The sequence below is a fragment of the Elephantulus edwardii genome, unplaced genomic scaffold (assembly GCF_000299155.1).
Source record: "Elephantulus edwardii isolate Elephantulus edwardi_28Jun2011 unplaced genomic scaffold, EleEdw1.0 scaffold00003, whole genome shotgun sequence".
Classification (NCBI taxonomy): Eukaryota; Metazoa; Chordata; class Mammalia; order Macroscelidea; family Macroscelididae; genus Elephantulus; species Elephantulus edwardii.
In genome coordinates, this window is record NW_006399753.1 from 23,735,904 (window position 1) to 23,747,065 (window position 11,162).

The following is an 11,162-nucleotide window of genomic DNA, read 5'->3' on the forward strand; positions in this document are numbered from 1 at the left end:
TGACTTATTTTTATTTCCTTTCAGGCAGTGGAGCTACTGCTGTGGTTCAGGCGGCTCTGTGCAAACCAAGGCAAGAACGTGTAGCAATAAAGCGGATCAACTTGGAAAAGTGCCAGACCAGTATGGATGAACTATTAGTAAGTAAAAGTGAAGGATTTCTGCTGGTTGCTTTTCTTCTGGGGAAATCAGATGGATGGGAGATTCACAAGATAAGACAGGGAAGAAAACTCGGTGTTAACCCCTATTCTGATTCATTCATTTTTTTGGAAAGCAGCCCACCTGGTTCACCGTTCATCTGATTAATAATACTGTAAATACATCAACATTGTGTAAAGTGTAATCTACTTTGCTTTGGTAAATAGTATTTGGCTCAGTCTTCATACTTCAAGTTCTCCACCGAAGTCCAGGTAATGTTGGGCTCAGTGGTGATTCTATTATATAAGAGAATAGAAGGGATCAGTTAGGTGATCTAAGACCATGTGATTACCAAGTGCAGAGTTAGATGGTGCGCTTCTGGCTCTTGGTCTAGAATCATGACAGATGTAGGAATTGACCTATTTTGTGGTCATCGTGCCTTTCATAAATTAACATGGCACATCTAAAGTTTTGTTACTTCTTAGTACTATATTTGTCTAAAAAGAGGAGAGTTGTTTTTCTGAAAGGACAACTCGTAATTCATATACCAGTTGATGTTGTTGTGTACTGTCGAGTCGGAACTGACCCATAGCTGACCCTCCAGTGGGTTTTCAGAGATGGTTAATCGCACGGGAGAAGATTGTCCATCCTTCTCCTGTGGAGCAGCTGGTGGATTTGAAACAAGTGCCTTTGGGGTTGCAGTGTAGCTTCTTGCCACTAGGCCACCGGTGATGTTATATACTATAAATATTCAGACTTGACATTATGGACATGACTACATACAGTAGGTGCACCTGATCCAGCCTTGATATTTTCAATCATTGGCAAAAGCTGGACAAAGGAGTAAGGAAGACTGAAGAAGAATTGGTTCCCTTGAATTAAGATGTTGACTAAGAATATGTGATAACACCATGGACTGCCAGAAGAGTGACCAGATCTGTCTTAGAAGAAGCGTGGTCAGAATGGTGCTAAAAGCAAGGTGGCAAGACTTCATCTCAGGTACTTCAGACATGCTATTAGGAAGGACTAGTCCCTGAAGGCATCATGCTTTGTAAAGTGGAACGTCGGTGGAAAAGGTTTGACTCTCATTGAGATGGACAGACACAGTGACGGCAGCAATGGTGCTAAGCACAGCAGTGATTGTGAGGATGGCTCAGGACTGTTCAGTGTTTCCATTGTACCTCGGGTTACTGTGTGTCGCAGCCGACTCAACCATTCGTCACACCACCACCAAGCAGAAATAATTGGGCCTTGCCTATGTGAACATGACTATAGTAGACTTCATTGGCTGAAGGAAAGTTTGCGTGTAGCTGAACAGATTCATTCATTATTAAATGAACAGCTTGGCAAATGGTTATTAGTTGCCCAGCAAACGGCAAAGGGTTTGAGAGTTTAATCTCATAAATATAGTTGTTGTTCTGTCTGCCAGTTTCCTTTTTTACCTCTTGCTATTTATATGAGAATAATAGAAAGCTGCAGTGGAAGAGTTAACTGATTGGTTACCCCAGCGTTAATCCCAGTACAAATATTAGCCCAATAGCTCCATACAAGCTACAAAGTATAATGGCAGTTGGCTCCAAATGAAGAAGCTTTTTGTTATACACTACATTGGGAATGGAATGTCATTAACAAGAGCTTTTTGTCTTTACTCAGAATATAGCTTTTATTTCAGGCTTATTTACAGAACACTATAGTATAAATTAAGTACAAGGATAAAGTTGTACTTTTCCAGATCTGTTTGGCCTTCCATTTTAAATTAGGCTATACAGTGTGCAGATTTCACTGGGACAGAGCAGCTATTGCCTGATGATACCTAGACTAAAGCAAGGGTTTCCACAATTTCATATTTCATTTTAAAATTTGCATATGTTTAAAGCTTTTATTACCCTCCAGATTTTAGCTGTGTTTCACTTTTCCTGAAACCTTCATCTCAGTAACCAGTAAAACCATGCTTTATCATTCAACCAGCTTTCAAGGTCATTTTCTCTGAGTGGAAAAAGCCCTGACTGAACTGTGGGGGAGAGTTGGGCCACGTTCCTGCTTCTGACTTGTTTTTTAACTTTAAGCAAATTTTCTCACAGGTTTGTAGTATTTCACATGAGATAGTTGAGTTGGAAATGATCTAGCATCTCTTTGTTGTTGCTGTTAAGTGCCATGAGGACCCATGTAGCAGCAGAACTGCCCCATGGTGTCTTCTACGTGTAATCTTTACGGGAGTAAATCTCTTTGATAAGACACTAGGTGATTCAAACCCCCAACCTTTTGGTTAGTAGCCATGCGCTTAACTATTTTGTACTACCAGGGCTCTAAATGTTTATTATTATTTTATATAGAGTATACATTTAAACGTACTTTTTGGAAATACCCTTCAATAATTATTATTATTATTGATATTATTACTTTTTCCTTTTGAGTATACATTCAAACTTACACAGTTTGAAAATAGCATTCAGGGATTCACCCATGGCGCTTCTGTTTGGGGAACTCTGGTGGCCTGTGTGTGGGGAGTTACACTACTAACCCGAAGGTGGCGCTTCAGTGTTTGGAATCCACTTGGCAGGAGAACGCTGGGCAGCCTCCTCCTGTGTGATGTATGTTGTTATGTGCTCTCGAGTTGCCTGTGACTCATAGTGACTCTATGTACAACAGCCGTAAACCCTGCCCTCTCCTGTGCCAATCTCACTGTCTCCGACACACCTACCCCCCTTACCCCAGTGATTCATGTGTGATGTATAGCCTCTGAAAACCTCCTGGAAGGTCAGTTTTGAGTCAGGTTCTACTCGATGACACTTGAGTTAGTGAGTGATGTATGTTTAATTGTAGTTTCTCTTAGAGGTCTCCTAGTCGTCATCTTTTTGTTACTAGTAGGATATTTGTGCAGGATTCTGTGTTAGGCTTGAGTGTCTTTATATTGAGAGTTTTGGAATCACTTTCCTGAGCTCTTCCTTGGCTCTTGCTCTTGTCTCTCTTCTGACCTCAGTTGCCCAGGAAGTCTCTGCTTGTCCTGTTTGCTAGGCTTTCATCAGTGATGGCAACTGTGTGAGGACTGGAGTGGAGGTCACAGCAAAGACAGTCATTCCCCCTTCTTCCACTATTTCTGTCGTAACAGAACACATGAAAATGCCATTTGGAGTGGCAAGCAGAACCATCCATCTAAGAGCTAGTGCTTTTCTGGCTTGGTGCCTGGCTCCATTGATCTCAGTAGATACTAGGATTTATGAGCTTGACTATTAGCAGTTAATTTATTTCTCTCATTGTTCCCCTTAGCCGAATGTCTGTGTGGTACAAACAGAGTATATATTTATTTATTTTTTTCATTTTAAAAGGTACACAACTTATGGTTTTGACCTTTTCTTAACCTTGAGCATTTGGTCTTTTGATGTCTTCTTGTTCTTGGAGATGGGGCATGGCTGTGGTTCTTCAGGATGCTGGACTCGCAGGCCCTTTTCAGACAAAGAAAAGTGGACCTTCCAGTACAGACTGCCACAAGTTGCTGGTGTTTTGTAGCCCGGTTTTTGGAATTTGATACTGTGTGTGTAATCCACACAACTTGTAATGGTGCTGTTGCTTGCACATTTATTGTTTCTGTGGGCTCGCATTTTGGCAGTGTTTAGACATCCGGTATCCTGGTAATCCTTTAATTCCATGTGTGTGTATTATGTACAGGTCAGTGCACTGTTTCATTGCACAAATGGGGCCAAATGTTAACTGGAAACCATTGTTCTTAGAAGAAACAATGGCTACTGCAGTCTTTATCTTCTGAGAATATTATGTCATAGAAGTCACAGTTATCACTATTTGCAAATCCTCAGAACATCTATCATCCCTAGAGAAGCCCACCCTGTACCCCCACCTCAGCTCACAGGGAGGGTAGGCTTATGCCCCCAGGCCAGTTGTGATGGCACCAGACACTTTTGGACAGTTGGTCATGTATCGGCTGCTTTATGTTGTGGAAGGCAAGAATAGATTTTCTCATAGCTTTGGAGTTGGCTCTAAGGTTGGCTGAGGAAGTGTGCAAGGGGTCATGATTTCTGAAGCAAAATCTGATCTTTAAAAGGAAAAAAAACGTGCATTTTGAATCATAAATGATATTTTATTAGTGCTGACTTTACAGATGTGGAGGTAGGACCAGCTTCTCTGAAAAAGAAAGAAAACGACACAGGAGCTGAGGTCTTTTGGGGCTAAATAATTGGTAATTTAACAAATATGAAAATGAAAAAAATATAATGGTGCTCAAAAATACCTCAGTTACAGTGCTGATATGCTTTATAAGCAGTCATTTGATAGACAAGTATTGTGCTTTCATAGTGTACTGCTTATATTGGTAGGTGTCTTTGAGTTCATTTTTGACTGCTAGTTAGGGACCTCTCTAAAGTACTCAACAGCAATGGTGTCTCTCTGGAGACTAAGGTGCGCCTGATACAGGCCTTTGCTATCACTTGTTATGCATCAGAGAGTTGGACAATGACTAGGGAGGACAGAAGGAGAATTGATGCCTTTGAGCTATGGTTCTGGAGAAGAGTATTGAATGTACCATGGACTGCCAAGAAAACAAACAGATTCATCCTGGAGAGGGTTAAGCCAGGCTACTCCTTGGAGTCAAGGATTTTGGGGCTTCGTCTGACATACTTTGGACATGTTGTAAGGAGAGACAGGTCCTTAGAGAGGGACATCATGCTTGGTAGGGTGGAGAGACAGCGCAGGAAGGGAAGACCCTCTATGAAGTGGATTGATTCAGTGACTGGGGTAATCGGTATGGGTGTGTCAGAGGCAATGCGATTGGCACAGGATAGAGCGGGCTTTAGGGCTGTTGTACATAGGGTTGCTATGAATCGCAAACGACTCGACGGCACATAACAACAACAGTGTGTCCTAGTGGCAAGGAGCTGCGCTGTAATCCCATAGGCATGTGGTTCGAATCCACCAGCTGCTCTGCCAGAGAAGGATGAGCAGTCTCCTCCTCTGTGATTAACTGCCTCTGAAAACCTGTTGGAGGGTCAGCTCTGGGTCCATTCTGACTCTACAGTACACACAACAGCAATAACAATAATGTCAGATGACAGAGTGACACTGTTCTGGAGGGTTTTCTTGGCTGCCGTATTTGTGGGAGTAAATCACCAGCTCTTTTTGCCTTTGAAGCCTGCGTAGGTTTGAACTGCCCATTCTTGGTTAACAACTGTACTCTTAACTGTTGTGCCATGTAAAACTACTTAGAAACATACAGAGCGAGCTTTGAGTGTATATGTGGGAGGACAGTGCTATTTGCTCGGTAAAAACTTTTTAACAGCCCTTAGATGAGAACACTGTAAGATGAGTATTTTCCTTGGCGTCCTGTGAATACCATTAAACTCATCTTAATATTGCTGTTTGTATTTTTTTAAAATTTTTGTGTATGTATGCCCTGTAATTACACCCTGATCTCTCTGGGCTTGATTATCAGTGCTGGTTAGTTTTCCAGGGGATGTTACTGCTGGTCTAGTCTGTATTTCTTATAATCTCCACCAAGGTGATTTGTCAGTTTCTGCGATTTCCTCAGTCCCTTGGTGCCGGTTAATCCCATAGTGATAGAAATGACTAGTTATAATTAGCCAATTCTCTTGGTGATATTTCTAATTTGGGTAGAAGTTGTTAATTTCATAATCATTCAGACTCCCTAAATGAGAAGCACTGAGCTACAGTGATGGGAAAACAGAGGGTCCTGTTCCTTGGGGATCTGCATTTGATTAGTAAATGAGTCTTTTTTATTGGGTAGGCAAGATTTTTGAGCTAGGCTTCTTTTTCGGTGCTTTCTCCTTTTATTTCTCTGGACATAGCTTAGTGGATTGGTAGCTAATTCTTGCAGATTACTGTTCTCTAATGTGTGTTCCTCTAATGGAGAGGAGTTCTTTCTGATAAGAATTCAAAACTTACTAATGTGTCTGACCCATGGTCATGGCTAAGTGTTATTTTCTGTGTGAAGATGGCCTTGAGGTATCTTGAAAGAGCTTGGTGCTCTGCTTGTGGTCAGCCTCAAAGGTTAGGGATTCCACACTAAGGCACACTTGGCTTTTCTTAAAATCTACTTAACCCATGGTGAATTAATAGTCTTTTCTGAGGTCACCTATCTTCAGATTTTCACTGAAAAGTTGACAAATTCCATAAATATAACATAGTGTTTCCTCTTATTTATCCTAAAACTCACTTTGCCCCAACTCTCTTTCTATTCTTCTTAGGGACAAATAATCATTTTAGTTCATCTTTTTACTTGAATTTATGATTTTTTTTTCACTAACTTTATTCTAAAAATTCAACCTTCTCAGTACTTTTTCTATATGGATGTGAATTCTTATGTTTTCAATTTGCCTCTATTGCTTAGGCACAGAAAACTCCCCTGTATTTTATCTTTTCTCTATGTACATCAGAGCCATTAAAACATGGTTTAATTTTCAAGATCAGAAAAGCTATATGCATGTGAGAATTATGACCTTGGGGCCAAATGACTTAGTCTTTTTTTTTTTTAATGGAAGAAGAAATAGACAATCAAATGATTACATTATGAAATAATATGTGATAATGAGCATACTTTAGCTTGGGATGGATGACAAACTGTGCACAGAATTGTTTAGAACAAACAGCAACTGCTTGGAGGTGATGACTTTGGGGATTTACAGTGGAGGAAAAAGAGCTTCTGAGGCAGAGAGCCTTTCCTCTTGGATCTCCTGCAGGTCTGGGTGTTCGTGGGCTTTGGACAAATCAGTTTTCACCTCTTGGTCTTTTTTTTTAATTCAATTAGGTGTTACACTGCTGTTGTTAGGTGATGACAAATAAATTATTTTTTGGCTAAAATGCTGTGATTCTGTGTATTTAAAAATTAATTCTTAGAACAAAATCTCTGTTTTAGAAATAATTTTTTTTACTACTGACACACTCACTGCTGTCAAGCTGGACATGACTGGGAGTCAAGCCACCAGTGGGTTTTCAAAGGCTGTCACACGTCACAGGAGAGGAGAGTGCCGTTCTTTATCCCTCAGACATTGATTCAAATCACCTGCTTTTGGGTTGGCAGTACAACTTCTTACTCACGAGGCCACCATTCACCAGTTCACCAGTGTGTACATCTCAGTGACACTGATGACATTCTTTAATTTGTACAGCCACTCTGTACACCCTCCTTTTCCAAATGTTTCCTCTGCCATTAACACAAATCCACTGCCCTCTGAGCTTCCTGTCTCACTGATCTGCATTGCTGTTGTCAATTTGATCCCCTTATAGATAGATCTCTAAAAGCGCACATGGCTCAAGGCAAACATTCTTTATTAATTAAGCTAGGCTATTTTTGGTTTAAAGAAGGCAGCAGGTGGTATTTTGGTTTAAGGTTTAAAGCTCTCTGGGTGATAGTTTGAGGGTTCATCCAGCCTAAATAGCTCCAGAAAGAGTCCATGAAAATGGAACCTCTTTTTACAAACTAGTGATTAATAATAGCAAATTGTGCTTTATGGATTTAGGACAGAGGCTAATCTGGAATTGTGTGGGACAATTACATCCATTGTAACAATACAGATATACAGAGAATCATCTGTTTCTAACTTTTGCATAATGAAAGGATTTCTTAGCCCTTAAATAGCCTGGAAGTGAGAAAATTCTGGCATTTTCCTTTCTCCGTATCATCTTTAGAAAGGTGTGATGGTGTGATAGATACATTAAGAATGTCTTTCCTCCCAACATAGCCACCCCCTCCTCTTTATTTCTGCTGTAGTATGTTTATTGATCCCCCTTCCCTTGCTTCTGATCAGCATTTGATTCTCTCCCCCATCTTCCTTCCTTCTTTCCATCCTTTTTTCCCCATCCCTTTCTCCCCTTACAGGAATGAGTTGGCTGTCCTTTGTAGGTAGTTTTAGAGAAGAAAGCTATGGATATTTGTTGTTTATTTTTCCTGCTAGTAATCTTTTGAGAGACTAACTTGGTTATCCCTTAACCATTGTGTAACAAAGACTTCTCTCATCCTGTTAAATTAGTATTTGGAATTCTCTGAACAGTTTTTCTAGTCAGAAGTGTGGTGTTTTTTTAATAAAAAAAGGTGTTTGTTTTTTTTATTTTTAAAAAAGCTTATTTTTTAATGACATTTAAGAAAAGTAACTGCAAACAAACACAGACTTTGGTTGTACTGCTTTAACCAGCCTCTGGAATGATACTGGTGTTTTTGCAAATCTTGTTGAGTGTAGAAAAATGATCCCAGTTTGAGGATGTTGCTTTAAGAGCTGGAAGCCACAAGGTGTGTGTGCGTGCTTTCTTTATCACCTCCATAAAATGTCTTTTTTCAATTCTCTTTAAAATTAATAACTTTCTAAGTTGTAAATTCCATGTGGATAACTGTTTCCAAGAACAAACAAGTCTGCCTTGCAGGAAGTGTAACCAGGGCTCTCCTTAGTAGCAAGGATGATGAAACTTCTTACTTACTTTGGGCATGCTGTTGGGAAGGACCAGTCCTCTGGGGGAAAAATCATATAAGGAGAGGTAGTGGTCACAGAAAGAGACAACAATCCTCTACAAGATCCATTGGCCTAGTGGCTTGTAACAGTGGGCTGGAGAACATCACATATAGGAGATACTCAGGATGGCACAGGATAGAGCAAGATCGAACTGTTGTTCCCAAGGTCAATATGAGTTGGTAGTTGACTTGATGTCACCTAATAATAAAAGCACCAATAATTAGTAAATTAATTATGCATATCCATATCATCCCTTTACCAAACGTGATAAAAAAAGGTACTTTGCTGTTTCTCTAGATTCTTTGATAATGAGGGTATAATATTAAAATACAAGCTTTCTTCATGGAATATAGTACTGTTTTGAGCATTTCAAGCCCTGTGTTTTACACTCATGCTTTTAAGGCCACTTAACTTAGTTTCCATATTGTTTGCTGTTTATTTTCATCTGTGTAGATTCCAGTTGATATTAGTGTATAAATGAGAACTTTTTGCATATTTTGAAAGGAGATATTCTGAAGAAATGAAAATATATTTAAAATGAACTTACTCTAGAGCTCCAAAACTATGGTATACAGACTTTATATTTGGATGGACAAAACAGTCTCTACTTTCAGAGCGTCAGACTTAGAAGTTATATAATTATTTTTTTAAACAATACATTCATTGCTTTTAGGAAGTACTGGTTGCTTAGTTTTAAGAAATTGTGCTGTTAACCTACAGGCATGCTGTTCAAATCCACCAGCTGCCCTGTGGGAGAGAAATGGACAGCCTCCAGCACTGAGTATTACTGCCGCTGAAAACCCACTGGAGGGCCAGCCATGGATTGGCTCTGACGCGACAGTACTTAACAACAACAATAATTGCTTTTACTTTCACATTTTTTGTATACTTTTAGATAATTTATATATTTGTTAGAGGTAATTAAGATATCTGACATTCATAATCTTGGCAAAAAATAAGCCAAAATTAACATTACCTGGACATTTATGTTTCTAGACTTACATCTTCTCAGTACTAAATGATCCAGCAAGGAGTAGGAATGAGGAATCTCCTCCTGTGGCATTAACTGGTTCTGAAAACCCTCCAAAGGGTCTGCTTTGGGTCGGTTCTGACTCCATGGTACACAGCAACAATAATAAATGATGCAGCTCATTGTATTTTCAGAGGAAAGAATGAGGGAAATATCCCCAGATCAAATACAGCTGTAGGTAGGTTTCATTTTAGTTTCCTTGTTAGCCCATTTTTGTCATTATAGTCCTGGAAAATTTGCTGTTTGGATTTAAACAAATGATATTCTTTTCTACACCACTAGCTAACTAGCTCATTGCTATTAAGTTGGAATGGACGCGTAACTGATCCTGCGCAGGCTTTCAGAGGCTGCAAATCTCATGGGAGGGGATTGCCCAGCTTTCTCCCACAGAGAAACTGGTGGATTTGAACCACCTCACTCTGACTTGCTACCGCAATGCCTAGGGCACTAGATCTTTACTAGGCATTAATGTCTTGGTAGAAAAGGAGGACATTGTGCTGCTCTGGGAAAAAGAGTATGTTTAGAGAGTTAGGAGGCGTTTCTCTCACTTGTAGTGGATGATTGTACTCCAGCATAACTTCAGACTTGTGTGCCTTACACAGGTGCAGGACAGGAGGACAGCACATAAAAGATGAGGGCAAGAGTGGGCACCTCCGTTCTCATCACTGGCTGATGAAAATTAATATAGTCTCTGGTTTGAGAAATGGTGTCAAGCTGAGAGAAGGGGAAGGTCAGAGATGAAAAGAAGATCCTAAACTGATGGATTGATATGGTGAATGAAGCAATGGGCTCAAGCCTGTTTCAGATTGTGGGGATGGTGTAGGATAGGGCAAGGGTGAGATCTGTTCATAGAATTGCTGTGAGTCATAGAGAGAACTCTGCTGGCCTAGTGGATAGAAAGTTATGGCACCAAGCCAAAGGTTTTAATCTGTGGCCCTCAGGCCTGGTTTAAATTGTTTCTGGTCAAACGTTCTTCTAAGTGGTATAGTACTGTCCATTTGCTGTACAGAGGTAATTCGTGGTTGCTGTGATGCTAAACACTGTGACACTGATGAGTCAAATGTGATAATGGTTACCTATGGTAGACAGTGTTTGGTGGAGCTCGCTGATTAAAACAAGCTTGGAAGCAAGAGTGGCATCCACTTCCAAAACAGCTTGCAGTCTCAAACTCTATGAACTTAGAGTAACGATGAAGGTTATGCAAGTGTTTAGGTCTTTCGTTCATAGGATTGCTACGAGTTGTCTACAACTCAATGGCATTAACGACAATAAACAGTGCTTCAAGTTAGAGGCATCTGTTGTTGTTGTTATGTGCCGTCGAGTTGCTTACAACTCATAGCGACCGTCGCTATGCACAACAGCCCTAGACTCTGCTCTGTCTTCTGCCAATCGCACTGTCTCTGACACTCCCATCCCGATTATCCCAGTCACCGAATCAATCCACCTCATAGAGGGCCTTCCCCTCTTGTGCTGTCCCTCCACCCTCCCCAGCATGATGTCCTTCTCCAAGGACCAGTCTCTTCTTACAA

At 40.4% G+C, this 11,162-nt stretch overlaps 1 protein-coding gene across 1 annotated transcript in view; it reads left to right on the top strand.

The window, feature by feature from the left end:
- STK39 (serine threonine kinase 39) overlaps nucleotides 1-11,162 on the top strand; it is a 431,767-nt gene that overhangs the window by 95,116 nt on the left and 325,489 nt on the right. The window contains exon 2 of the mRNA XM_006879325.1: nucleotides 25-137. Within this exon, the coding sequence (XP_006879387.1) occupies nucleotides 25-137 (113 nt within the window). The remainder of the gene's footprint in view (nucleotides 1-24; nucleotides 138-11,162) is intronic.